Source organism: Pantherophis guttatus, chromosome 18, assembly GCF_059756535.1.
Source record: "Pantherophis guttatus breed Tessera chromosome 18, ASM5975653v1, whole genome shotgun sequence".
Lineage (NCBI taxonomy): Eukaryota > Metazoa > Chordata > Lepidosauria > Squamata > Colubridae > Pantherophis > Pantherophis guttatus.
The window spans coordinates 4322351-4350209 of record NC_142080.1 but is presented as its reverse complement, the minus strand read 5'-3'; the positions used below and the strand labels follow the sequence as shown (position 1 = coordinate 4350209).

Below are 27859 nucleotides of genomic sequence, written 5' to 3'. Positions count from 1 at the left end.
GGGCTGTGAGTTTTCTCATTCGCCCGTCAGGAGCCAAACGGGTTTAACTTCATTCCGAGAGGATTGCAAGAACCAGTACTGGCACTCCGGACCCGGTGAGGCCCATGACGAGTACCTGCCGGTGACCCCGGGAAAGCCATGCGGGATCCCCGGGAGTTGCTAAACGGACTCCCCAAATTTTGCTGCTTGTCTTTGGGCTAAAAGGGAGTTTGGCCCCAGAACTGAAGTGGGGGCACCGGCAAGCGGCCCCGGTTACGAAAATGTTGCTTCAGGCATCCAGGTGAGAGGTAAGTCAGCGCGAATAAAAACACTGGGTGTCAAACTTGTTTCTGTGTTAGTGTGTTTGTGCGTATAAGAGAGAGAGAGAGAGAGAGAGGAGATAAATATAAATAGAGAGAGAGAAGAGATAGATAGATAGATAGATAGATAGATAGATAGATAGATAGATAGATAGATATAAATAGGGAGAGAGAAGAGATAAATAATATAAATAGAGAAAGAGAAGAGATAGATAGATAGATAGATAGATAGATAGATAGATAGATAGATAGATAGATAGATATAAATAGGGAGAGAGAAGAGATAGATAGATAGATAGATATAAATAGGGAGAGAAGAGAAATAATATAAATAGAGAAAGAGAAGAGAGAGAGAGAGAGATAAATAGAGAGAGAAGAGATAGATAGATAGATAGATAGATAGATAGATAGATAGATAGATAGAAATAGAGAAGAGATAGATAGATAGATAGTTATAAATAGGGAGAGAGAAGAGATAGATATAGATAGAAATAGAAATAGAAAGAGAGAGAAGAGATAGAGAGAGAAGATATAGCTAGATAGATGGAGGGAGAGAGAGAGAGAGAGAGAGAGAAAGAGAGAGAGAATGAAGAGACAGAAAATCCTTTAATTTTCACACTATTTTGTTGATTCAGAGAAAAAATGAACTCCAGTTACTCCTCGGCTTACAACCAACTTACAAATGGACTGTTGTTAAGTCGAGGAATCCCTGTACGTTTCCCCAGTGCCATCGTAACTCTTAACAAACGCTTGTCCGCTTGCCATCTTGTCTGAAGGAAGCTTGGCATCCGTGCCATTGGGTTCAGGCAACCTGCAACCCTCCTTCTCGCCTCTCCAGCTAGGTTTATTTCCCTTCCCTCCCCTCTCCGCCAACCTTCAACCACGGGCCAGCTGGCACCTTCTCTCCCGCTTGCTCACGGGTTCAAAGTACAACCGCATCCTCCCTTATCAAAAGGGAATTAGTCTGGATCTTCCCACCCACCCCAACTTTGGAGATCTCCTCGTCCGTGGGGAAAATAACCAGGAAGGTTGTCAAGAACTTCACACCAAGGTGTGTCTTAAGCGGCACGGATCAAGCAGGTAAGGGAAGCCAAGACGGGTCAAGAGAAAGGATCGCCCTGTCCCACAACAATCTACAGGTGGCTGGAGAAAACAAGCTAGATTTCACCTCTGGGGCAAAACGTCGATCAGAATTTCTGGATTTAACTGATAGCATATAGAATAACAGAGTAGGAAGGGACCTTGGAGGTCTTCTAGTCCAACCCCCTGCGTAGGCAAGGAAACCCTATATACCATTTCAGACAAATGGTAATCCATAAATTTCATGATGAGCCTTTGCTTTCCTCACTTCATCTTTGCAGGCTTGGGGCTATTGTTGATATTCTGATATTTTACTTTTTATACTTGTCCGTTTTGTCTTTTTCTATTTGTCAGGGAGTTCTTTACGCAGCTATGCTGGTTTCTTTTTTTTTTTTTTTTTTTTTTTTTTATTGCAAAAGTTTTACAATTACATTTTCACCCCTTTTTTCACCCCCCCACCTCCCTCCCCAAACTTCCCGTCCTCCCTAACCCTCCCTAACCCTCCCCCCCAGACTTCCCTATTATGTACTCATAACTAATAACACTGATATATAAACCTGAACCCATCCCTCCCCCTATATATTTTTTCCTCTTTGTCTCTTTACATTAAAATATTTCTAATACATTATTTTCAAATAAAAGCTATTTGATACTTTCTAGTTTGGTATTTGTTCTGAACATATTCTATCCACCTTTTCCATTCCCATTCATAAGTCTCTTGTGAACAGTCTTTTAAATATGCTGAGATCTTCGCCATCTCTGCAAAACTTGCCATCTTCAAAGTCCATTCCTCGATAGTAGGCAAAACTTCATTCTTCCAATATTTACCTATCAACAATCTTGCTGCTGTTATCATATACAGTATTAATTTTATTTCACCCCGTGTAAAACCCTTAACTATACCCAATAAAAACAATTGTGGAGAAAATTGAATTTTTTTCTTCAAAACATTCTGCATGACCCACCATATTTTTATCCAAAAAGCCTTAACTTTCCTACAGGTCCACCAAACATGATAATACGTAGCATCCAAACATTCGCATCTCCAACATTTTGGCTGAACATTAGGGTACATACATGACAACTTTTTAGGATCTAAGTGCCATCTATAAAACATTTTATAAAAATTTTCCCTCAGATTCTGCGACTGTGTAAATTTAACATTCTGAACCCAAATTTTTTCCCATGTTTCCAACATCACTGGTTCTTCAAAATTTTGTGCCCACTTAATCATGCAATCTTTAACTAATTCAGTTTCTGAATCCCTTTCTAGCAAAACATTATAAAGCCTTTTAATATGCATTGGACCTTTCTCTCTTATATGTCTAACCAATTCTTCCTCATGCAACATAATACCAGTTTTTTGGTCCTCTTTCCATCTCAATTGTAATTGATTATATTGTAACCAGGTTAAATTAATCCCTTCGTCCAACAGTGTCTGCAATGTCTTCAGCTGCCATCTACCCGCATCTGTAAAAAGAACCTCTTTGTATAAAACCCCCCCGAGTGACATTATATTTGTATTCCACAAGGTATGACCAAGATCCAGCCATAGCGGTATTTTATAATCCCATTTGAGTCGGTGCTTCTTCCAAACTCTCATCAAGGAGTCTCTAAGTATATGACTTTTAAATACTTTATCAACTTTGTCATCATAAAATAGGTAAGCATGCCATCCAAATTCAAGATCAAAACTTTCTGCATTCAATATTCCAGCCTTTTTACTTCCAAACCAATCACTTGTTAAAGTTAAAGCTGCTGCATCATAATATAACTGTAGGTTTGGAAGTTTAAGGCCTCCTCTTTCTGGAACATCTTGCATAATTTTCAGTTTCACTCTCGGCTTTTTCTCGTTCCAGACAAACTTATTAAGTCCAGTTTGCCAAACTTTCAGTTGTTTATCACTTTTAAGCACCGGAATCATTTGAAACAAAAACAGAAATCTTGGCAAAATGTTCATCTTAATTGCTGCTATTCTTCCAAGTAAAGACAGTTGCAGCTTTTTCCAAGTCTCCATGTCTTTCTGAACCTCTCGCCACAACATCTCATAGTTATTTTGAAACAATTTCATGTTTGATTCTGCAACCTGAACTCCAAGATATTTTACCTTAGGTACAATTTCAAAACCTGCCGTCCTTTCAAGTTCATGTTTACGATCTTGTGTCATATTTTTGACTATCATTTTAGTCTTTTTTGAATTCAGTCTAAAACCTGAAACTCTACCATAGTCTTGTATAATGTCGTTCATCAAGATTGTTGATTCCATTGGTTGTGATAGGGTAACCACCAGATCATCTGCAAATGCCTTTATTCTATAATCCTCTTGCCTTATCATTATGCCTTTCAAAATTTTAGAGTCCCGTATTGTATTTAGCAAGACTTCCAATGTTAAAATAAATAAAAGTGGGGACAACGGACATCCCTGTCTTGTTCCTTTTTCAATTTTAAACTCTGTCGTCAAACTTCCATTAATAATAATCTGTGCTTTTTGCTCTTGATAAATTGCTGAGATCGCCTGTATAAATTGGTCCCCAAAGCCCATCTTTTTTAAAATCTTTAGTAGAAAATTCCAATCCACTCTATCAAAGGCCTTCTCCGCATCCAAAAAAACCAGCACTGCAGAAATCTGTTTATTCTTATCAAGATATTCCAATAAGTCTATTACTTGCCTTACATTGTCCTTCATATATCTGCCCTCAATAAATCCCGCTTGGTCCGCATGAATCACCTTTTGGATTACTGGCATCAACCTGTTGGCTAATACCTTCGCATAAATTTTATAGTCTGTGTTCAAAAGAGATATTGGTCTATAATTCTCTGGTTTTTTAGGACCAACTTGTTCTTTTGGTATCAAAGATATATAAGCAGTTGTCCAAGACGGGGGTATTTTACCCCCTTGTTGAATATTGCAAAATAAATCTCTAAGTTGTCCCACCATTTCAGATTGTAATGTTTTGTAATACACTGCAGTCAAACCATCCGTGCCAGGAGCTTTGGCTGTTTTTAGCTGTTTAATTGCTACTATTATCTCCTCCTCTGTTATAGGATAATTCATTTTTTCCTTTTGTTGATCAGTAATTTTTGTAACTCTCTTATCCTTTAAATATTTTTCTATAAGTCCATTCTGTACCTCTTCTTTGGCATATAGTTTAGTATAATAATCCACAAAAGCTTCTTTAATTAGTTTTTGTTGAAAGATTTCTTTCCCTCCAATATCAATACTATCAATAGTCCGTATACTTTGTTTTTTCCTCAATGTGTAAGCCAACCATCTGCCCGGTTTGTTAGCGTTGCAAAATGTATTATGCTTCGCATATTGTAAGCTTGTTGCAACTTGTTCCGCCATAAGCATTTGAAATTGGTCTTTCAAAAGTTTTATAGCACTTCGTATTCTTTCATCTGTTGGGTTTTTAATAAGTAACTGTTCTTTATTCTTTATTTCCATTTCCAACTCAAATCTTTTCTTTTGTCGGAACAGTCTATGTTTAGAATTCATGTAGATGAGTACCCCTCTCATATAAGCTTTACTTGCATCCCAAACAATTTCAATTGGGGTACCTTTATTCAAATTTATTTCAAAAAATTCTTTCAAATGCTTTTTAAGTTCTATTATATTTTTTTCATATCTAAACAAGTTCTCATTTAATCTCCAAGAACGTCTCTCAACCTTATCCATCTCAATTTCTATCCATACAGGGCTATGGTCAGTCAGAGTTCTTGGAAAAATCTTTGTTCGTTTTGTCTTAACAAGTAAATCATTTGACAACAGGATAAAATCAATCCTAGAAAAGGATCTATGTCTATCAGAAAAGAAAGTGTAATCCAATTCATTTGGATTATGTATTCTCCAAACATCTTTTAGTTCCATATCTTCTTTCATATCAAAAAAAGTCTGTGGTAGTCTAATTCTAGACTTTGCCAAGCTCTTTTTATCTAGTTTAGAATCAATTACTCCATTCCAGTCTCCCATAATTAAAATAGATCTGTAGTCCCATTGCAGTATTTTAGTATGTAACATCTTATAAAAATACTCCTGTTGTTGGTTGGGAGCATAAATTCCAATCAAAAGAATTTGACCATTTGCTGTGAGCAATTCAATTGCTACAAACCTACCATCTTGATCTGCTTCTATAACTTTCGCTGTTAATTTTTTATTTACATAAATAACCACACCATTCTTTTTCTGCGAAGTTGAAGATATATAATGTGCTCCTAGTTTTGAGTTTATCAAATATTTTTGATCTTGAGTTGTGATATGCGTTTCTTGTAAACATATTATATCATTATTAAATTGTTTCAAATATGTAAATAGTTTCTTCCTTTTCTGTGCTGAATTCAACCCATTGACATTCCAAGATAAACACTTAAAGGTCATCAGCCTCTTTCTGGAGCACAGAGCAATATGCTTGAAGTTCATCCGAGAGCTTCGATCTCGCTCCTCCCATAGCTCCACTCTCTTGTACGGTACTCTTAACTGCCTTCTTGTCTTGTCTTTCCTGTTGTTGTTGTTGTTGTTGCTTTTGTTTAAGTAACTTAGATTGAGCTCTAGTTATACGTTGATCTTTCACTTCAGTCAGCTGAATCAAGTCCAAAATTGGAGAAGAATCAAGCAGGGGCTCACTCAGAAAGCCTCCTTCTGCACCTTGCACTACTTCTAATTCCTGCTTAGACTGTTCTTGCAATTGCCTCTCTTCACTCTCTTTAATCTCCAAAACTGTAGATGTACGTGGAGATGGTGTTCTTTCCTTAAGAATAGTGGTGTAAAAGTGTTGTGCCTTCTCCACGGTATTCAACCGATATCCTTCTCCCTTATATCTAAAAATTATCCCAGCTGGTGCGTCCCACCGGAAGGGTATCTGTAAATTTTTCAATTCCTTAACAAGAAAACCAAATTCTTTTCTGGCTTTCAGCATTTTAGGAGGTAATTCTTTAAAGATTTCAAGTCGTGAACCCCCCACCTGTACAGAAGTATGAAAAGATTTTTGCAGGATATCATTTCTAATTTCTCTATCTGTAAAGTATATGACCACATCTCTAGGCAATTGTCTTTGTCTGGCCACCCAAGAGTTCACTCTGTAAATTTTATCTATTTTGTGAAATACCATATCAGGATTAACTTGTAGAATCTTGGCCAAGGCTTCAGAACAAACTTGTCTCAAATCCTGTCTCTCCGCCTCTCGAATTCCCCGAAGCCGAATGGCGAATTCCATTGCCCGGAATTGTATCATAACAATCTCATCTTCAATTCTCTGCATTTTATTATCAACTTCATCAATTTTATAATCATTATCTTTCATCTTAACATTAACTTCTGATTTAAATTCTTCAACTTTAAAATCAACTTTCCCAATAAATTCTGCCAGGCCAGACGCCACTTCTGATATTTTTTTGGTCACCTTAATTTGATTCTGTTTCACCATATCTTTAACTTCATTAATTTCCTGCATAAATTCCTGATGTGATTTTTGAAGTTTATCATCTATCTCCTGTTGAGATTTTAGAAATTTATCATCCAGAGTTTTAGAAATAAATTGTTTTAAATCTCCCACATCAAATTCTTTTTTCTGGGTCTGTGACTGCTGTGCAGAGGGAAGCTGCGTTTCTTGTTTATGTGTGGGGGATCCCCCCCCTGCTGCCTTCCCTTCCTGCTTCTTTGAAGCCATCCTGCCACGTGATCTAGTTTTTCTGAAGAGGGAAGTTCCTTTTCCTTTCCCTCCTGCACAAAGACTTCTAAAAAAGTCCCCCAGATTTAATCAATTAAAAGCTGAAGTAAAACAAAGTCCAATTTAAAAAGGGAGAAATTTTCCACTTGCTTCTCTTATAGCAAACAAGGCAACTTTGTAACAACTTGGAAACTTGTAACGCGAAATAACTTCACCAATCCACACTCATTGGCTCGTTAACTTTAAGACTAAGCGCCATGTTTTTTTCAAAGCACTTTCACTCACTCAATTTTGTCTCGGTTTAAAAAGTCAACAAAGCGCTGATACTTGCGTTTTCAAGTTTCAGGGTTCAGATGGGTTCACTATTTGTTAAAGCTGGTTCTTTTCAAATTACGTTTCCTGCAGCCGGCTTGTTTTGCAGAGGCAAAATCGTCCCACGTCGCCCGGAGTTTCCGCAGGTTGGAAGGGAGCCACACCCGTTCTCTCCCCAGAAACAATTCCCTGGGGGACAACGGGGGCTCAACCTGAGCCCTGCGATCTCTACTTCTACAATCCTTGGGATTTTGAAGCTTTCAAGCCGCTTCTAAGAAACGAAGCGGCTCTACGGGCGGCGGGGCTGGCGGAGCTCAGAAAGGCACCGCCGTCGCCGAAAGCAGAGAAACCGGAAGTCTATGCTGGTTTCTTTTTGAGAGCTGTTATTTGTCTTCTTCTTCTTCTTCTTCATTGGTATTGTGCTAGACTGGGCTTTTATAATCTCACTTTTCAAAATTTCCCAAGCTTCTTGAGTTGTTTTCCCCTTGAGGATTCTCATCCATGGAATCCTTCCCAAGCTCTCGCTCTTCAGTTTCTTGAAATGAGCTCTCTTAAAGCCCAACACTCTAGTCTGACTCCGTTCTATTGGTTGTGCTTGCATAATGTTGAATCCCAAATATTGCGTGATCACTCCCTACCCCACCCCAAGGTTCCTGTAGCTTCAACACCTTCTATCGTTTCATCTCTTGGGTGGGGGGGATAAAGGATTGGGAGGTAAAGGATTGGCGATGGGTTCCCACCAGTAGTGGGAATGCAACGCATGCATGCACAGAGACATCCGGGCAGGTGGGCGGAGCCTCCCACCGCCACCGCTACCAGTTCGCCCATTGGTTCCCACGTTAGAGTCGAACCGGAGTTTATTGATAGTCTTCCTGCTTTCCAATAATACAATCCTTGTAGCAACCAATAAACCTTTTGAAGAAACAAATAAACCACCATTATCTTTCAGGTCAAAGACAAACTTTGGGGCACGGGTCGTCCTCGATTTACGACCGCCTGAAATTTTCTGTGGCTAAGCGAGACATTTGCGAAGTGGGTTGTGCCCCATTTTGCGACCTTTCGTGCCAGCTTTATTCAGGGAATCTGTGATGTTCTTAAGTCACATGGTCGTTAAAGTGAATCTGGCTCTCCTGTTGAATCTGCTCGTCAGAAGATCGCAAAAGGGGAATCACGCAATCTGAGGACTCGGCAACGGTCATAAATAGGAACCATCTGCATTGTGATCACCTGTTCATGGGGATGCTGGAAAGGTCGTAAGTGTGAAACGTGGTCATAAGTCACTTTTTTAGTACGGTTGTAACTTTGGACGGTCATTAAATGAACAGTTGTAAGTCGAGAACTGCCTGCATTTGCTGGCGTTTGTCGTTTGCGATGTACAGCTAGTCCTCGACTTACCACAGTTCATTTAGCGCCCGTTCAAAGTTACAATGGCACCGAAAAAAGTGACTTACGACCGTTTCTCGCTCTTACGTCGCAGCCCGACCCATGCTCACCCGATTTCAACTAAATCACTTGGCAACCGACTCATATTTACGACCGTCGCAGCAATTCCCCGGGAATCACACGATCCCCTCTTGCGACCTTCCGACAAGCCAAGTCAACGGGGACGCCAGGCTCACTTAACGACCCTGTTCCTAATTTCACGACGGCGGCGGTCATCCGTTTAACGGCCGTGGCCAGAAAAGTGGTAAAGATGGGACCATCCTTCACTTCGACCAACGTCTCGCTTAGCCACGGAAACTCTTGGGCTGCCACGGGTGTCATAAGTCTGAGGACTGCTTGTGTAACACATCCATTAATCTAATGGCCTGTTGTGTTTACGCAATTGTGTGAAATCACAGCTGCCAGTTCTTTCGCTGACCTTCATTCGCAGGGCTTCGGTTCCAAGAATATTCGGTGTCGCAATCCGTTGGCCTACTATCTGTGTGGATCGGGACACAGTTTTGTAATCCGCTGATGAAAAATAGGATCTGGCAATTGTCAGAGTTGTTGTGGTTGGTTGCAAACTCAGCCAGATGTTTGTTTTCTTTTTTAAAAATGGCATTTTTATCCACCCACCGAGTCCTTCTCAAAGACCCCGGGAAAGAGAGAGAGAGAGAGAGAGAGTGATTTCAATCATATGAATAGTAACTTTGCGGGATGTCAGCTCTCTCCCAAGCGAAGCTGCCTTTCGAAATTGACCAATGGGGATTTCTTCGGTCAATTGCCAACTGGCGTTCAATTATTATTGTGGTTCGTCGTCACGCAGTCAGCCAGAGGTTGAGACTGGGTTGGGCCTTCCCGCAATAGGCAGATGTGGATGTTGGAAGTTGTTGTTGGCACAGTACGATTTGTTCCAGGGAAAGCGGCTTTTGCAATTGACTGAAGGGGAATTTTGTCAATGATGACATTGACAAAATTCCCCTTCAGTCATCCTCCTCCTTATCCTCACGTGCTTTGGGTCAATGAGACTTTTCTTTTCTCTTTCTTTTCTTTTCTTTTCTTTTCTTTTCTTTTCTTTTCTCCTTTTCTCCTTTTTCTTTTCTTTTCTTCTTTTCTTTTCTTCTTTTCTTTTCTCCTTTTCTTTTCTCCTTCTTTTCTTGTCTTTTCTCCTTCTTTTGTAGGAGAACTGTGGTAGTCTAGGTTGATAAAAAGCACTTTTTCCAAATAATGATAATAATAATAATAATAATAATAATAATAATAATGATAATAATAATAATATTTTAAAAGGTATCAGATATAGCTGCAGCCCACCGATGCATGTAGATCCTCCAAGCAGATCCCACTTAAAAAAACGTAGTTAGAAAAAGTGCCACTAAAATATTTCTGCTTTTTTTTGTCTCTTTCTCTCTCTCTCTCTTATTTCATTCTTTCTTTCTTCCTTCTTCCTTCCTTCCTTCCTTTTTTTCTTTCTTTCTCTTTTTTCTTTCTCTCATTCTCTTTCTGTTTCTGTTTCTTTTACTCTCTGTTTCTTTTCTCTGTCTCTGTCTCTTTCTCTCTCTTTTTTTCTCTGTCTCTGTTTCTTTCTTTCTCTTTTTCTCTCTTTCTCTCCCTTTTTCTTTCTCTCTCTCTTTTCCTCTCTCCTACACTTTCTCTCTCTACTCTCTGTCTCTCTCTTCTTTCTTTTCTTTCTTTCTCTCTTTCTCCTTCCTTCCCTCCCTCCCTCCCTCCCTCCCTCCTTTCTTTCTTTCTTTCTCTCTCTTTCATTTTTTCTCTTTTTCTCTCACTTTCTCTCTCTCTTTTTTCTCTCTCTCTCTCACTCTCTCTCTCCTCTCTTTCTCCTTCCTTCCTCCTTTCTTTCTTTCTTTGTCTTTCATTTTTTCTTTTTTCTCTCACACTTTCTCTCTCCTTTTTCTCTGTTTCTTTCTCTCTCTCTCTATTTTTCTCTCCTCTCTCTTTCTTTCTCCTTTCTTCTTTCTTTCTTTCTTTCTTTCTTTCTTTCTTTCTTTCTTTCTTTCTTTCTTTCTTTTTCTCTCTCTCTCTCCCAACCTTTGCTTGGTGTTTTACTTCCCCGCCGGGTTGCGTAACTCTTGTCCTTTTAAACACCCACGAATGAGCAATCAAAAGGAGGAGTTGAGCGTGACATTTGCCCAGGTGCTAACAGCCTTAAGTACAACAACTTTGCACACTCGGCTTGGCTAAAACAAGGTTGGGGAGTTGATCGTTCGGTACTTTTCCTTCTCGCTTCCTTTTTATCTAAGCATTTTCCTGCCAGCAAGCAGGGTCCTCCCTTGGAGCTGGAAGGCGGCTTGTGAGGGGTCTAACATGGAGCTAAGGTGGAAAAAGAGGCAGGAAGTAGGTTTTGGCTAAGCAAGGATTGACCTAGAGTGCACGTCCGATCTTGGTAAAGTTTTGCTGGTGGTGGAATTGGGGTTTTTCCACTTTTGGACTGGATCAGCCCTTACGGGATGAGCAATCCAGGGTCGCTTAGATGAGATGGGTGACCGTGTAAATCAAATTAATATGAAATATGGAATGGAATGAGAATAGAGTAGAATAGGAATAGGAATACAGAGAAGAGAAGAGAAGAGAAGAGAAGAGAAGAGAAGAGAAGAGAAGAGAAGAGAAGAGAAGAGAAGAGAAGAGAAGAGAAGAGAAGATAGAAGAGAGAATAGAATAGAATAGAATAGAAAATAGAATAGAATAGAATAGAATAGAATAGAATAGAATAGAATAGAATAGAATAGAATATTAGATGAGATGAGATGGGTGACCATGTAAATCAAATTAATATGAAATATGAAATGGAATGGAATGAGAATAGAGAAGAATAGGAAAGGAATACGGGGAGGGGAGAAGAGAAGAGAAGAGAAGAGAAGAGAAGAGAAGAGAAGAGAAGAGAAGAGAAGAGAAGAGAAGAGAGAATGGAATGGAATGGAATGGAATGGAATGGAATGGAATGGAATGGAATAGAATAGAATAGAATAGAATAGAATAGAATAGAATAGAATAGAATAGAATAGAATAGAATAGAATAGAATAGAATAGAAATAAGAGTAGAGTAGAACAGAATAGAATAGGAATTAGGAATGGAAAAATAGAATAGAATAGAATAGAATAGAATAGAATAGAATAGAATAGAATAGAATAGAATAGAATAGAATAGAATAGAATAATATATTATAGTATAATAACATGTAGTACAGTATAATATAATAAATATAATAATATAGTACTAATGTAATGTAATGTAATGTAATGTAATTGCTTATTTGTACTCTATGACTATCATTAAGTGTTGTCCCTTATGATTCTTGATGAACGTATCTTGTCTTTTTATGTCCACTGAGAGCATACGCACCAAAGACAAATTCCTTGTGTGTCCAATCACACGTGGCCAATAAAAAATTCTCTATTCTATTCTATTCTATAATTATAATAACCTTCGAAAGACAGGATGGTCCAATGATAAAGTTCCTAGCTCAAGATTGGGGAAAAACTGGGTTCAAGATCCGGCTTTAGCCAGAGAAGCTGTGAGTTTGTTGTTGTTGTTGTTGTTGTTGTTGTTTTTCTCTCGGCCAGCCTACCTCACCGGGTTGTTGTGGGAGAAAAATACGTCCCCTTAGTTGCCCAGCCAGCAAATCCCTTGAAACGATCCAGAAAGAAGGCAGATGAGTCTGTGAAATTTCCCCATAGGGAACAGGCGCCTGGCACCATGGAGAATTCCTCGGATGGCGAAGGCAGGAATCTCTGGGGTGAGCCCCACCTGGAAGCTGGGGAAGAGAAGACATGTGCCGTATGCGGAGACCGAGCCAGCGGCTACCACTTCCACGTCATGACCTGCGAAGGCTGCAAAGGGTTCTTCCGGTAGGCATGGCCATGGATGGACGGCCTTTTCTTCCTGCCCTGGGTGTCTCTCTCTCTCTCTCTCTCAGCCACCATGAGGACTAGAGCCTTGCGGCGTCTGCTTAGTTCAGGCCAGGCGTTCTCTCAGCAGAGGTTAGGGACCTGAGGAGGGAAACGATGCCTTCCTCGCCCCTCGGGGCGCTTTGCGGCCTTCGGAAAAGAGTATTTTTTTTTAGTCAGGATTTGTCAATGCTGTACCGGAAAAGCAGGCAGAATGAAAAGGGGAAAAGAAGAATGGAGGAAGGGGGAAAAAAAGTGAAGCAGTGAAAAAAGGAAGGAAGGAAGGAAGGAAGGAAGGAAGGAAGGAAGGAAGGAAGGGAGGAAGGAAGGGAGGGAGGGAGGGAGGGAGGGGAGGGAGGAACAAAGGAAAGAAGATGGGAGGTAGGAAGGAAGGAGGAAGGGAGGAAGAATGGCAAGAAAGGGGAGGGAGGGATAGAAGGAAGGAAGGAAGGAAGGAACAAATGAAGAAAAGAAGGTGGAAGGAAGGAAGGAAGGAAGGAAGGAAGGAAGGAAGGAAGGGGATAGTGGGAGGGAGGGAGGGAAGGGAGGGAGGAACAAAGGAAAGAAGATGGGAGGTAGGAAGGAAGGAGGAAGAATGGCAAGAAAGGGAGGGAGGGATAGAAGGAAGGAAGGAAGGAACAAATGAAGAAAAGAAGGTGGAAGGAAGGAAGGAAGAAAGAAAGAAAGAAGGGAGGGAGGGAGGGAGGGAGGGAGGGAAGGAAGGAAGGAACAAAGGAAAGAAGGTGGGAGGTAGGAAGGAAGGAGGAAGAAAGGAAGAAAAATGGCAAGAAAGGGGAGGGAGGGATAAAAGGAAGGAAGGAAGGAACAAATGAAGGAAAGAAGGTGGGAGGGAGGAAGGAGGAAGAAGGGAGGAAAGAAAGAAAGAAAGAAAGAAAGAAAGAAAGAAAGAAAGAAAGAAAGAAAGAAAGAGGGAGGGAGGGAGGGAAGGAAGGAAGGAAACGAAACATGACTTCCATTCTTCCTTCTATCAAATAATTAGGTACATCTTATTCTTCCCTATTCCTCTTTTGATCTTTTTTAATCCCCAAATCCATAAATCATCAATCCAGTTTGCTTTCAACAAAAGCCCACTGAAGGTTTTTGGTCTTTTTAAAGAAAGTCTTTTATCATTTTCCCCCCCTAACCGAACAGGCCACTTTTGCCATTTCTGCAAACTCAGCCCGTTTGACAATCCCATCTCTGGCATCTAAAAGCCAGCTCAGATTCTAGTCCTCATGGTTCTGGCCGGATGCAGGCAAAAGCACAAGTTTCTAGTCCTCATGACTCCCCTTGCCTTGCAGGAGGACGGTGCTGAAGGGCATCCAGTTCACTTGCCCCTTTACCCAGAGCTGCCCCATCACCAAAACCAAGCGGAGACAATGCCAGGCTTGTCGGTACAAGAAATGCCTTGCGGTGGGCATGAGGAAGGACAGTAAGTGTGACGGGTCCACGACCGATATATCTATCTATCATCATTATCTATCTATCTATCTATCTATCTATCTATCTATCTATCTATCTATCTATCTATCTATCTATCTATCTCTTCTTTTCTGCTATCTATCTATCTATCTATCTATCTATCTATCTATCATCTCTCTCTCTCTCTCTAATCATGATAAATAGACATCTATCTATCTATCTATCTATCTCTTCTTTTCTGCTATCTATCTATCTATCTATCTATCTATCTATCTATCTATCATCTCTCTCTCTCTCTAATCATGATAAATAGACATCTATCTATCTATCTATCTATCTATCTATCTATCTATCTATCTATCTATCTCTTCTTTTCTGCTATCTATCTATCTATCTATCTATCTATCTATCTATCTATCATCTCTCTCTCTCTCTAATCATGATAAATAGACATCTATCTATCTATCTATCTATCTATCTCTTCTTTTCTGCTATCTATCTATCTATCTATCTATCTATCTATCTATCTATCTATCATCTCTCTCTCTCTCTCTAATCATGATAAATAGACATCTATCTATCTATCTATCTATCTATCTATCTATCTATGTATCATCACTATTATCTATCTATCTATCTATCTATCTATCTATCTATCTATCAATCAATCATCATCACTATTATCTATCTATCTATAAATCTATCTTTCATCATCACTATTATCTATCTATCCATCTATCTATCTATCTCTATCATCATCACTATTATCTATCTATCTATCTTTCATCACTATTATTTATCTATCTATCATCACTATTATCTATCTATCTATCTTTCATCACTATTATTTATTTATCTATCTATCTATCATCACTATTATCTATCTATTATCATCATCACTATTATCTATCTATCTTTCATCACTATTATTTATCTATCTATCTATCATCTATCTTTCATCACTATTATTTATCTATCTATCATCACTATTATCTATCTATCTATCTTTCATCACTATTATTTATCTATCTATCATCACTATTATCTATCTATCTTTCATCACTATTATTTATCTATCTATCTATCATCACTATTATCTATCTATTATCATCATCACTATTATCTATCTATCTTTCATCACTATTATTTATCTATCTATCTATCATCTATCTTTCATCACTATTATTTATCTATCTATCATCACTATTATCTATCTATCTATCTATCTTTCATCACTATTATTTATCTATCTATCTATCATCACTATTATCTATCTATTATCATCATCACTATTATCTATCTATCTTTCATCACTATTATTTATCTATCTATCATCACTATTATCTATCGATTATCCATCACTATTATCTATCTATCTTTCTATCTATCATCTATCTATCTTCCTTCCTTCTCTTTTCCTTCCTTCCTCCCTTCCTTTCTTCTCTTTCCCTTCCTTTCTAACTTTCCCTTTCTTTCTTTCTTCCCTCCCTCCCTCCCCCTCTTCTCTCCCTCTTTGTCTCTTTCTTTCTTTCTTTCTTTCTTTCTTTCTTTCTTTCTTTCTTTCTTTCTTTCCTTTACCACTGTCTTTTCCTCCCTCCCTCCCTCCCTTCTTCCTTTCTCTTCTTTTAATTTCTCATTTCTGTTTTCACTTGCTTTCCAATTCCCTTCCCTCCTTCCTCCCTCCCTCCAACAGAGAAAGAGTTTTTTGGCTCCCAAAGCCATCAAAGCTCTCTGGAACTGCCAACTGATGAGGTGAAATCAGGATCCGGCGGGGAGGAGAGAGACTGGATTTGTCTCTTCCCCCCCCCCACCCCGCAGGGCACAGATGGAGGGGGTGGGGTGGGGTGGGGGCAAGCACAGAAACCCGGAGCGCATGATGGCAGCTGCAGCCACTGCAGGCGAGCGAGGAGTGATGCATTGCAGCTTTGCCTTCTGACCCGCAATCCCCGGTCCTGGGCAGGTTGCGAGGCAGGGAAGCAGCTGGCAGGCGCAGCAGCTGGCATCATGTGCCAGGGCTGGAGGGCTCCAGGGTGGCCTCTGAATGGCCATTTGGGGGAAGGGGGGCAAAGAGAGATGCTCGAAGCATCCCCCCACCCCCCTCAAAACCCCGACAGAGGCTGGCAGGGCAAAGGAATTTGAGACAGGCCAGCTGGAGGGTTCCTAAGCGGACTGGCCAACTTTCTGCAAGCAGGAAAAAGAGCAAAGTTGGAAACCAACATGCGGGGAAAAAAAAAAAGGAAAAAAAAAAAAGCCAACTTAACATCTGCTTCGGGTTGAAAAGGCTGCTGGCGGCGGCTGGGATCGAACTAACTAGAGAGGCAGAAATAGGTTCAGGGTCTTGGTGCTTTGCTGGGGGTTCACGCTCCAGGCAGTCCTTGACTTATGAGCAAAATTGGGGATGAGGAAGGAAGGAAGGAAGGAAGCAAAAGGAGAAATAGAGAAGGAAGGGAGGGAGGGAGGGAGGGAGGAAGGAAGGAAGGAAGGAAGGAGAGAAATAGAGGAGGAGGGAAGGAAGGGAGGGAGGGAGGGAGGGAAGGAAGGAAGGAAGGAAGGAAGGAAAGGGAGAAATAGAGGAGGAAGGGAGGAGGGAAGGAAGGGAGGGAGGAAGGAAGGAAGGAAGAATAGAGAAGGAAGGGAGGAGGGAAGAAAGGAAGGGAGTGAGGAAGGAAGGAAAGGGAGAAATAGAGAAGGAAGGGAGGAAGGGAGGAGGGAAGGAAGGAAGGAGTATCGATGTAATGGAGGGAGGGAGGGAGGGAAGAAGGAAGGAAGGAAGGAAGCAAAGGGAGAAATAGAGAAGGAAGGAAGGAAGGGGGGATGGAGGGGGAGGGAGGAGGGAGAAAGGATGGAAGGATGTCATGCAGCGAGGGACAGAAGGAAGGGGAGAAGAAAAGAAGGAGGGAAGCAAAGGGAGAAATAGAGAAGGAAGGGAGGAGGAAGGGAGGGAAGGAAGGAAGGAAGGAAGGATGGGGAAAGAGGGAGGAAGGAAGGAAAAAAAGGAGGGAAGAAAAGGGGAAAATAGAGAAGGAAGGAGGGAAGGAAAGAAGGAAGGAGAGAAGGAGGGAGGGGAAGGAAGGAAGGAAGGAAGGAAGGAAAGACAGTAAATCCGAACTGTCCCTAAACGAATGGCCGTAAATCGAGGACGATCCGCCAACCAGCATTCGAACCCCATGATCGTCTCTTTTTCCCTCCCCCTCTGCCAGTGATCATGTCGGAAGACGCCCTCTACGCCCGCCGAGCGCTGCGTAAGCAGAAGATGCAGAAATGCCGCCCAATTCTCCCAGCCGAACCCTCAGCGGATCGTGGCTTGTCTCCGGAGCAGGAACAGCTGATTGAGATCCTCACCGAAGCCCACAAGAAACACTTCGACTCCACTTTCTCCCAGTTCATCCACTACCAAGTGAGCCATTAAGAAGGGCCGATCTCCCATTTTTTCCCCCTCCCCTCTTCCAACTCGGCCTTCCAGGGCTCCCTTCGCACAACTCCCGTAACCCGGGTCAGCCTCTCTTCGGGTTGGGTTTTACGAGAGCTCCAGATCTAGGTGTTGAAACCGATGTCGGGCCTGCTGATAGTCATAGTCCTCAACTCACGACCACAATGGGACCCCAAATTCCTATTGCTAAGTGACCTTGGCCTCGTTTTACGACCTTTCTGGATGCCGTTGTTAAACGAATCGCCACCGTTGTTAAGTTAGCCGCACGGTTGGTAAGGGAATCCGGCTTCCCCATTGACTTGGCTGGTAGCCAAGATCACGAAAGGGGGTCAATCACATGACCCCCGAGGAAGGGGTGAAATCCAGCAGGTTCTGACAGGTTCTGGCGAACCCGTAGCGGAAATTTTGAGTAGTTTGGAGAACCGGCAATTACCACCTCTGGCTGGTCCCAGGAGTGGGGAGGGAATGGGGATTTTGCAGTATCCTTCCCCCAGGAGTGGGGAGGGAATGGGGATTTTGCAGTATCCTTCCCCCAGGAGTGGGGAGGGAATGGGGATTTTGCAGTATCCTTCCCCCTGGAGTGGGGAGGGAATGGGGATTTTGCAGTATCCTTTCCCCTGGAGTGGGGAGGGAATGGGGATTTTGCAGTATCCTTCCCCCAGGAGTGGGGAGGGAATGGAGATTTTGCAGTATTATTATTATTATTATTATTATTATTATTATTATTATTATTATTATTATTATTATTTATACAAAACTCAAGATGGTGAACATACCTAATATTCCTTCCTCCCCTTATTTTCCCTACAACAACTCCATTAAGTGCGTTGGGGGGATTTTTGCCCTCCCCAGGCTCCGGAGGCCCTCTGGAGACCGGAAACGGGCCTGTTTCTGGCTTTCCCGAACTTCCAACAGGCCCATTTTTCGCCCTCCCCGACCGTCCGCACACACTCTGCACTTACCTGCATCCAAAACGGGCCGCGTGGGGACTCCTGGGAGGGGTGGGACGGGCGGGGCCAGCCAAGGGTTGGATTTGGGGGTTCTCCGAACTGCACAGAATCTTAGCTAGAGGTTCTGCCGAACCCCCAGCATCCCACTCCTTGTCCTCACCCACAACAACATCCTCGGTGAAGGCATCTGACCCAGCTTCTCTCCGCAGCCGCCGGTCCGTCTCTGCCTCCACAATCCGGACACCGGAGGTTCTCAGGAAGCGTCCTTCCCTTCTCTGTACCTCCTGCCCTCCCACGAGGACCATTCGGAGGAGGCCCTGCCCGACGTCTTCTCCCTCCTGCCCTTGTTTGCCGACCTCAGCACCTTCATGATCCAGCAGGTCATCCAGTTCGCCAAAGCCATCCCGACTTTTCGGTGAGTGGTGGAGTTGTGAGGATGGACCATCTCTTGGTCTCCCGTCTTCCAGGAGAATCTGATCCAGGAGAGAAGTTAGCAAACTTGGAACTAAGGACAAACTTCCTGACAGTGAGGACAATGAATAGGTGGAACGGCTTGCCTTCAGGAGTTAGTTTCCTTCCTTCCTTCCTTCCTTCCTTCCTTCCTTCCTTCCTTCCTTCCTTCCTTCCTTCCCTTCGATCCATCTATTTATCTACTCATCTTCCTTCCTTCCTTCCTTCCTTCCTTCCTTCCTTCCTTCCTTCCTTCCTTCCTTCCCTTCGATCCATCTATTTATCTACTCATCTTCCTTCCTTCCTTCCTTCCTTGCCTTTGCTTCATCTATTTATCTACTCATCTTCCTTCCTTCCTTCCTTCTTTCCCTTCGATCCATCTATTTATCTACTCATCTTCCTTCCTTCCTTCCTTCCTTCCTTCCTTCCTTCCTTCCTTCCTTCCTTCCTTCCCTTTGCTTCATCTATTTATCTACTCATCTTCCTTCCTTCCTTCTTTCCCTTTGATCCATCTATTTATCTACTCATCTTCCTTCCTTCCTTCCTTCCTTCCTTCCTTCCTTCCTTCGTTCCTTCCTTCCTTCCTTCCTTCCTTTCTTCCTTCTTCCTTCTCCATTGCTGCGGGTTTTCAAGAAGAGATGAATAGAATAGAATAGAATAGAATAGAATAGAATAGAATAGAATAGAATAGAATAGAATAGAATAGAATAGAATAGAATAACAGAGTCGGACGGGACCTTGGAGGTCATCTAGTCCAACCCCCTACTCATGCAGGAGACCTGTCCAATCGACCCATTTTACCGGCTCCACTAGATCCTAAACTAACCAGGATTCCCCCAGCAGGCTAAGCCATCCAAGGAAGCCAATCACCAAAAAGGGGGGAATAAATCGAGCCGAATTACCCCCGGCGATCCAGTCGGATCTTCTTAAGAGCATCTACACAACCTCTTGTCTCCAATCTTGGTCCTTCTCCCTCACTTAGAAATCTGCCCATGGATGACCAGATCTCCCTTCTAAAAGGAGCCACGCTGGAGATCTGCCAGATCCAGTTCAACACCGTGTTCAACGAGGAAACGAACGCTTGGAAATGTGGCCCACATTGCTACACCATCCAAGATGGCGCCCTGGGTAGGTCGGTGTGTGTGTGTGTGTGTGTGTTTGGGGAAGAGAATTCATTGTGTGCCTCTTTTGAATTCACAATCGTTGTGTATCGCACCAGACACTTCCACTTGCAGGGAGGAGCTGTCCAGAGCTGCCTCTACAGTCACCTTGCGTCAGAGTTCCTCCATCTTGGCAATTTTTAGAGGTGTGGACTTCAATGCCCAGAATTCCCCAGCCAGCGGAATGTTAGGGAATTCTGGGAGTTGAAGTCCACCCATCTTAAAGCATATTTAGCTGGGGAGTTCTGGGAATTGGTTCCCTATCTTAAAGCAAGCTGGATGGGGAGTTCTGGGAATTGGTTCCCTATCTTAAAGCAAGCTGGCTAGAGAATTCTGGGAGTTGAAGTCCACTCCTTTTAAAGCATGTAGGCTGGGGAATTCAGGGAGTTTAAACTGAGCTGGCTGGGGAATTTGGGGAGTTTAAACCAAGCTGGCTGGGGAATTCGGGGAGTTTAAACTGAGCTGGGTGGGGAATTCTGGGAATTGAAGTCCGCTCCTTTTAAAGCATGCAGGCTGGGGAATTCTGGGAGTTTAAATCAAGGTGGCTGAGGAATTCTGGGAGTTTAAACCAAGCTGGCTGAGGAATTCGAGGAGTTTAAACCAAACTGGCTGGGGAATTCGGGGAGTTTAAACCAAGCTGACTGGAGAATTCGGGGAGTTTAAACCAAGCTGACTGGAGAATTCAGGGAGTTTAAACCAAGCTGGCTGGAGAATTCAGGGAGTTTAAACCAAGCTGAATGGAGAATTCGGGGAGTTTAAACCAAGCTGAATGGAGAATTCAGGGAGTTTAAACCAAGCTGACTGGAGAATTCGGGGAGTTTAAACCAAGCTGACTGGAGAATTCGGGGAGTTTAAACCAAGCTGGCTGGAGAATTCTGGGAGTTTAAACCAAGCTGGCTGGGGAATTTGGGGAGTTTAAACCAAGCTGACTGGAGAATTCTGGGAGTTTAAACCAAGCTGGCTGGAGAATTCTGGGAGTTTAAACCAAGCTGACTGGAGAATTCTGGGAGTTTAAACCAAGCTGGCTGGGGAATTCGGGGAGTTTAAACCAAGCTGACTGGAGAATTCGGGGAGTTTAAACCAAGCTGACTGGAGAATTCAGGGAGTTTAAACCAAGCTGGCTGGAGAATTCAGGGAGTTTAAACCAAGCTGAATGGAGAATTCGGGGAGTTTAAACCAAGCTGAATGGAGAATTCAGGGAGTTTAAACCAAGCTGACTGGAGAATTCGGGGAGTTTAAACCAAGCTGACTGGAGAATTCGGGGAGTTTAAACCAAGCTGGCTGGAGAATTCTGGGAGTTTAAACCAAGCTGGCTGGGGAATTTGGGGAGTTTAAACCAAGCTGACTGGAGAATTCTGGGAGTTTAAACCAAGCTGGCTGGAGAATTCTGGGAGTTTAAACCAAGCTGACTGGAGAATTCTGGGAGTTTAAACCAAGCTGGCTGGGGAATTTGGGGAGTTTAAACCAAGCTGGCTGGAGAATTCTGGGAGTTTAAACCAAGCTGGCTGGAGAATTCTGGGAGTTTAAACCAAGCTGACTGGAGAATTCTGGGAGTTTAAACCAAGCTGACTGGGGAATTCTGGGAGTTTAAACCAAGCTGACTGGAGAATTCTGGGAGTTTAAACCAAGCTGACTGGAGAATTCTGGGAGTTTAAACCAAGCTGGCTGGAGAATTCTGGGAGTTTAAACCAAGCTGACTGGGGAATTCGGGGAGTTTAAACCGAACTGACTGGGGAATTCGGGGAGTTTAAACCGAACTGACTGGGGAATTCTAGGATTTGAAGCCCACCCCTCTTAAAACTGCCACGGTTGAGAAGCGCCCCTTACACAATCACGTATAGTTCGCGGAACTATTTTTATATATATTTTTTTTTTCCGAGAAAGGAAATGAAACCGAGAGGAAGGCGACGTGAAAGACGAACCAAACAGCCGAGAGCGAATACATATTTCATTACATACGAGAAATTTATTCGCTGCTGTTTTTAAACACCCGAGGGACCGAGCTTGCATAAAACCTGTATCGATCAGATTTCCCAGTCCTCCGATCGAAGGCCGAGCCAGTCAAATGCGCCCATCAACCATCCTAGATGATAAATATTGTGATTATTTTGGCTACCGCCGAGCACCACCCTAACCCTCAGTTCTCCCGTAGGCACCCGTAACGTTTAATCCCTAAATTTGTCGGTCGGTAATGCGGAACAAAGTTCGCTATTTAAAACTCTCTGATCTTTGGCACAGTAGATTAAGCAACGTACAGATTGCAGAAGAAAACAGGGGAATGATTAATTTATACGCTGCAGTATAAAAAGGCCTCACTCACCCCGCCTGGCACCGTGATTGAAAAGAGGCTTGGCCGGTTTCGTGGTTCAAACCCAGCCTGCGAACTTCAAAACCAACAAACTAACATTGGTGGCTACGTTAGGAGAAGCCCCTCTGCCCACATTTGCTGAGCGAATGGTGCTAATGGCGATGGGGAAATTAATTCCCGATGAATTAAAATTGAGAAATCTGCTTTCGGTTGGTTTCAGGACCGGTCGGCGGGTCGTACTAATCGGGCAAAACTTGGGCTATCCAATAGGGTTGTGTGGCCTTGATGGATGATCCTCAAGGTACGACGATTTGCTCAAAGTTACGACGGCACTGAAAAAAAGTGACTTTGGATCGGTTTTTCATACTTTTACGACGAGGGTGACCTGATTAAAATGGAAGCATTTGGCACCCGTCCTGTATTTACGACGGTTGTAATGTCCCGGGGTCATGGGATTGCCACTTGCGGCCTTCCCAGCCGCCGTCCGACAACAAGGTTCACGCTTAATGACCTTGTGGGATTCACTTAACAACGAAAAGCGATTGCGCTCAGCAGCCACGATCAAGTCAGGCGCAGCTGGCTGAACCACTGTCGTGCTTAGCGACGGAAATCGCGCTTTTGCTTGTAGCCGTAAGGCGAGAACTGCCGTACCCATATGTAATATATTTCATTCTAGGTTCCCATTTGTAGAAAAACTGGCCAAGAAAAGAGCAGTTTAGAACAGCGGTGCATTTCGCATATTCTTACATGCGCCCAGCCTCAGAAACGTGGCTAAATAGGACGTCTTTACGCCAGGGCGGGTGGTCGGGCCCACCGATGATCTCTGCTACCGTTTCGCCCGAATCTGTACAAACCGGCTGAATCCCACCATCAGTTTAGAAGTTTAAACGGTTCATTGGAACCGAAGGACTAAAAGGGGTGAAATTTGATTTAAAAAAAAAAACAAAAAAAACTCCCACAATGTGCATTGAGGGGGTATGTCTGAACTACAACTCCCAAGAGCCTTCGCGACCAACGAGGCTGCTGGGAACTGTAGTTCGGCAATCTCTGGAGAAGGCTATAGGGCAGTGATGGCTAACCTTTTTGCCATCGTGTGCCAAAAGCGGGGGGCGTCGTGCGTGCGTGCCCACACCCATAATTCTATGCGTCCCGCCCCCCCGCACATGCGGCCCCCTGCGCTCCTCCCACTTTTGGCACGCGAAGGCATAGTGGGCCCAGTAGGTCTGTTTTTCGCTCTCCCCAGACTCTAAGAGCCTGGGGAGGGCGAAAACAGCCTTCCCCCAGTCCCTGGAAGCCGGCAAACGGGCCGTTTCCAGCCTCCGGAGAGCCTCTGGGGAAGGGTAGGGAAGGCTGTTGTTGCCCTCCCCAGGCTCCTAGAAAGGCTCTGGAGCCTGGGGAGGACAAAAAAATGGGCCTTCCCCATCCCCCCAGAGGCCCTCTGGAGGCCGGAAACAGCCTGTTTCCTGACTTCCAGTGGGCCCAGAAGGCCCAAACATCAGGTGGCTGAGATCTGAGAGCTGAGCTTGCGTGCCCACCGATATGGCTCTGTGTGCCACCTGTGGCACGCGCGCCAGAGGTTCGCCATCATGGCTACAGGGGGTTCCCCCCCAAAAACCTGGTGTCCCGTCCGTGTCCGTTTCACAAAGCGACTTCCTATTCTTTCCACCACCCCCTCGTCCTCGGGATCCCCTTGGGGGGATTAATATTAAAAGCATCGGATTAATTAAGACCCGGATAAACGATGCTGAACATCTGGCTGGTGTGTTGTTGGTGTGTTGTGTGTGTTTTTTTTTTTCCTGCGTCCAGATAGATAGAACAAGCTGTAATTAATCTCGGGGAGAGATTAAACAGCCATGGAGCCAAGCATGGAAAAAAGATTATGGAGATTTCCCCCTGGGAGGGCGGTGTGAGTTTGTCTCTATGCGTTTCACAAGTGCGTCAAATTGGAGCCGCTTTGGGTTGTGCGAAAGCACCCTCCTGTGGGCAAACGGGGGTATTTGTCCAAGGAAGGAGAGTAAAACCAGGTTAAATTCCAGAATGTCACAGGTTCTCTGATCCCCCCCCTTTTTTTCTCCTTTTTCCAATTCTTTCTTTTCTCCCCAAGCTGGATTTCAACAGATCTATTTAGAGCCGCTGCTGAAATTCCACATCAGTTTGCGGAAACTGAGGCTGCACGAAGCCGAGTACGTCTTGCTGCAAGCTCTGGTGTTGTTCTATCCAGGTGAGAGACCCTCGTTCGTGAGAGGGGGGTAGGTGGGCTCTATCTATCCCACCTCCCCAACATTCAGGGGAGATGAGGATCCCTGCTCTGGATTGAAGGGGTCGGATTAGATGATCCCTAGAGTCCCTGTTGTGGCTCCGTTGCCTGAGCCTGGGCTATCGACAGATGCAGACTCTGAGAGTGAGGGAGAGGAGTTGGCAAGGCCTCCCTCTCCAGGACCCTCCTCTCCAGCAATGCCTCCGGAGGACACCGAAGGCCAAACGATAGGCTCAGAGCCAAGCACATCCCCGCAGCTACAGGTGAACAGCGACGAAGGAGATAAGTGCTGGCTGGACCCGCGACAGAGGCGCAGGGAGAAGCGTGCGCAGCAGAGGGGAAGGCGTGCCAGAGATTAGCTGAGTCACTGGACCACACCCCACAGGGTATAAACGTGGGTGTGGTGGCCGGTTCAGTTTGTGACGAGCAAAAACTGGAAATACTCCATGATCTCTGCGTTACTGGACTTTGCCTGCTTTATCGGACTGCAATTGGATTAATCCTTGTATTGTTGAAACTCTGCCCGTTTTATCGGAATGCTTGCAGTCTAATCTTTGTTTTGTGTGAGTAAAGTCTGAATTGGCAGCTAGCCACTGGGTTGCTGCCAGCTTTATCTTCAAAGAGTTTTGTCGTGTGGCTTATTAACTCCGGGCCGTCTGTTGGGGTGCGTGTGGGGTACGGGGACAGAACAGTCCCTTCCAGGATCCTATACATTGAAATTCCTGCCCTTGTCCGGGGGGTTGGACTGGATGACCTCTAAGGTTATGTCCAGCTTTTCTGTTCTAGGATTCTATGCGTTGGATGGATTCCTGCCCTGGCCAGGGAGGTTTGGACTAGATGACCTCTAAGGTCCCTTCCAAAGCTTTCACCTTCTGAGCCTGAATCCTAACGAGCCCAGGATGGTTTCAGCTGCCTTTTCCTTTTCTTTTGCCCCATTTTGCTTCATCGGGGATCCCCCCCACTCCTCCCAGACCCCCTCCTCTTCTTCCACTGCACCCACAAACCTCTCCCTTCATAGACCACGTGGACGTGACCCAAAGGGAGGAGATCGATCGGACGCAGGAGAAGATCGCTCTCACCTTGAAGAAATACATCGATCACCTGCATCCTTGGCCCGAAGGCAGGTAAGAATCTTGGAAGTCCATCCCTCTTAAAGCATGCTGGCTGGGGGATTCTGGGAATTGAAGTCCACCCCTCTTAAAGCATGCTGGCTGGGGGATTCTGGGAGTTGAAGTTCACCCCTCTTAAAGCATGCTGGCTGGGGGATTCTGGGAGTGGAAGTCCACCCATCTTAAAGCAGGCTGGCTGGGGGATTCTGGGAGTGGAAGTCCACCCCTCTTAAAGCATGCTGGGTGGGGGATTCTGGGAGTGGAAGCCCACCCCTCTTAAAGCATGCTGGCTGGGGGATTCTGGGAGTGGAAGTCCACCCCTCTTAAAGCATGCTGGGTGGGGAATTCTGGGAATTGAAGTCCGCCCCTCTTAAAGCAGGCTGGCTGGGGGATTCTGGGAGTGGAAGCCCACCCCTCTTAAAGCATGCTGGCTGGGGGATTCTGGGAGTGGAAGTCCACCCCTCTTAAAGCATGCTGGCTGGGGGATTCTGGGAGTTGAAGTCCACCCCTCTTAAAGCATGCTGGCTGGGGGATTCTGGGAATTGAAGTCCGCCCCTCTTAAAGCATGCTGGCTGGGGGATTCTGGGAGTTGAAGTCCACCCATCTTAAAGCAGGCTGGCTGGGGGATTCTGGGAGTGGAAGCCCACCCCTCTTAAAGCATGCTGGCTGGGGGATTCTGGGAGTGGAAGTCCACCCATCTTAAAGCAGGCTGGCTGGGGGATTCTGGGAGTGGAAGTCCACCCCTCTTAAAGCATGCTGGGTGGGGAATTCTGGGAATTGAAGTCCGCCCCTCTTAAAGCAGGCTGGCTGGGGGATTCTGGGAGTGGAAGCACACCCCTCTTAAAGCAGGCTGGCTGGGGGATTCTGGGAGTGGAAGCCCACCCCTCTTAAAGCATGCTGGCTGGGGGATTCTGGGAGTTGAAGTCCACCCCTCTTAAAGCATGCTGGCTCAAAGTCAAAATGGCTTTGAGTGAAATATTTTTTAAGGGATGCCTGGATGATAAATAGTCCTCAATTTACGACCACAATTGACACCAGAATTTCAGGCAGTCGATAAATGAGTCACGCTAGGTTTTGGGGCCTTGTTTTACCTCAGATATTAAACAAATCGCTGTTGTTAAGCAAATCACGTGGTTGTTAAGCGAATCAAGCTTCCCCCATTGACTTGGCTTTGCCACCCAAGTCAAGGGGAGGGGAGGGAAGCCGGATTCGCTTAATGACAGGATTCGCTTTGCGATGGCAGCGATTTCCTTATTTCCTTAAAGAAATAAAGGGGCGAAATTTACTTTAATCACCGCCTGGCTTGGAAACGTTGGCCTCGATTGCAGTCGTAAATCGAGGACTACCTTGAATTAGGGACGAAGGAGGAAGAAAGACAGAACAAATTGGATTAAATGAGTCTTTTAATCTTCTCTTTTCCTTCTAAAAAAAGGTTTCTCTATGCGAAACTTCTTTTGCTGTTGACCGAGCTTCGGACACTAAAAGTGGAAAACACCCGTCAGATCCTTCATATCCACGAAGGCCAAAACCTTTCTTCCTTGACCCCCCTCCTCTCTGAAATTATCAGCTAAGAACTCAGACAGAGGAGAAATCTCTGCTTTGCAAATATGCAGGTAGTCCTTGACTTACGAACGGTTCGTTTAGTGACCGTCCCGAGTTGCGACGGCACCGAAAAAAAAGGGTCTCGGAACCGTGTCCTACGCTCACGACCGTCGCAGCGTCCTCGCAATCGGCTGATCGAAATTCAGAGGCTTGGCCAACAGAACTCGTATTTATGACGGTCACAGTGTCCCCTTTTTGCGACGTTCTGACAAGCAGAGTCAAGGGGGAAGCCGGATTCACTTACCGACTGTGTCGTCAACAACAACTGAAGACATTTGCTTAATATCTGTGGCAAGAAAGGGTGTAAAATGAGGCAAATTTCACTTAAGGGCTGTCTCGTTTAGCGACAGGAATTTTGCCCTCAATTGTAGCCGTAAGTAGAGGTCTATCTATACAGCCAAAAGAACTTCCCAAAATCTCTGCTCAGTTCTAGCCAGCAGCTTCCTAAAGTTTTTTCCCCTTGCAAATATCTATCTATCTATCTATCTA

At 44.1% G+C, this 27859-nt stretch overlaps 1 protein-coding gene across 4 annotated transcripts; it reads left to right on the top strand.

Annotated features, from left to right (window-relative positions):
• Nucleotides 1-115: 115 nt before the first annotated feature.
• NR1I3 (nuclear receptor subfamily 1 group I member 3) lies at nt 116-27859 on the top strand. Of its 4 annotated transcripts, none has more exons than XM_087881075.1 (9): nt 116-287; nt 12473-12643; nt 13984-14114; nt 17305-17501; nt 18694-18899; nt 19917-20062; nt 24507-24623; nt 25678-25783; nt 27201-27859. In XM_087881075.1, exons 2-9 carry the CDS (start codon nt 12492-12494, stop codon nt 27337-27339), a joined length of 1194 nt encoding a protein of 397 aa, XP_087737201.1. In that variant the 5' UTR covers nt 116-287; nt 12473-12491; the 3' UTR covers nt 27340-27859. The 4 variants fall into 4 exon arrangements, with proteins under 4 accessions (XP_087737201.1, XP_087737203.1, XP_087737202.1 ...); XM_087881077.1 differs by lacking the exon at nt 116-287 and adding an exon at nt 1268-1379; XM_087881076.1 differs by lacking the exon at nt 116-287 and adding an exon at nt 10821-11131.

What these genes read in the sequence shown, in the direction of transcription:
- NR1I3 (XM_087881075.1), top strand. Translation starts at nt 12,492, where the DNA reads ATGGAGAATTCCTCGGATGGCGAAGGCAGGAATCTCTGGGGTGAGCCC. An exon ending in CCCAGTTCATCCACTACCAA is followed by an intron (nt 17,502 to 18,693) that starts GTGAGCCATTAA and finishes TTCTCTCCGCAG; the next exon opens with CCGCCGGTCCGTCTCTGCCT. An exon ending in TCTGGTGTTGTTCTATCCAG is followed by an intron (nt 24,624 to 25,677) that starts GTGAGAGACCCT and finishes CTCCCTTCATAG; the next exon opens with ACCACGTGGACGTGACCCAA.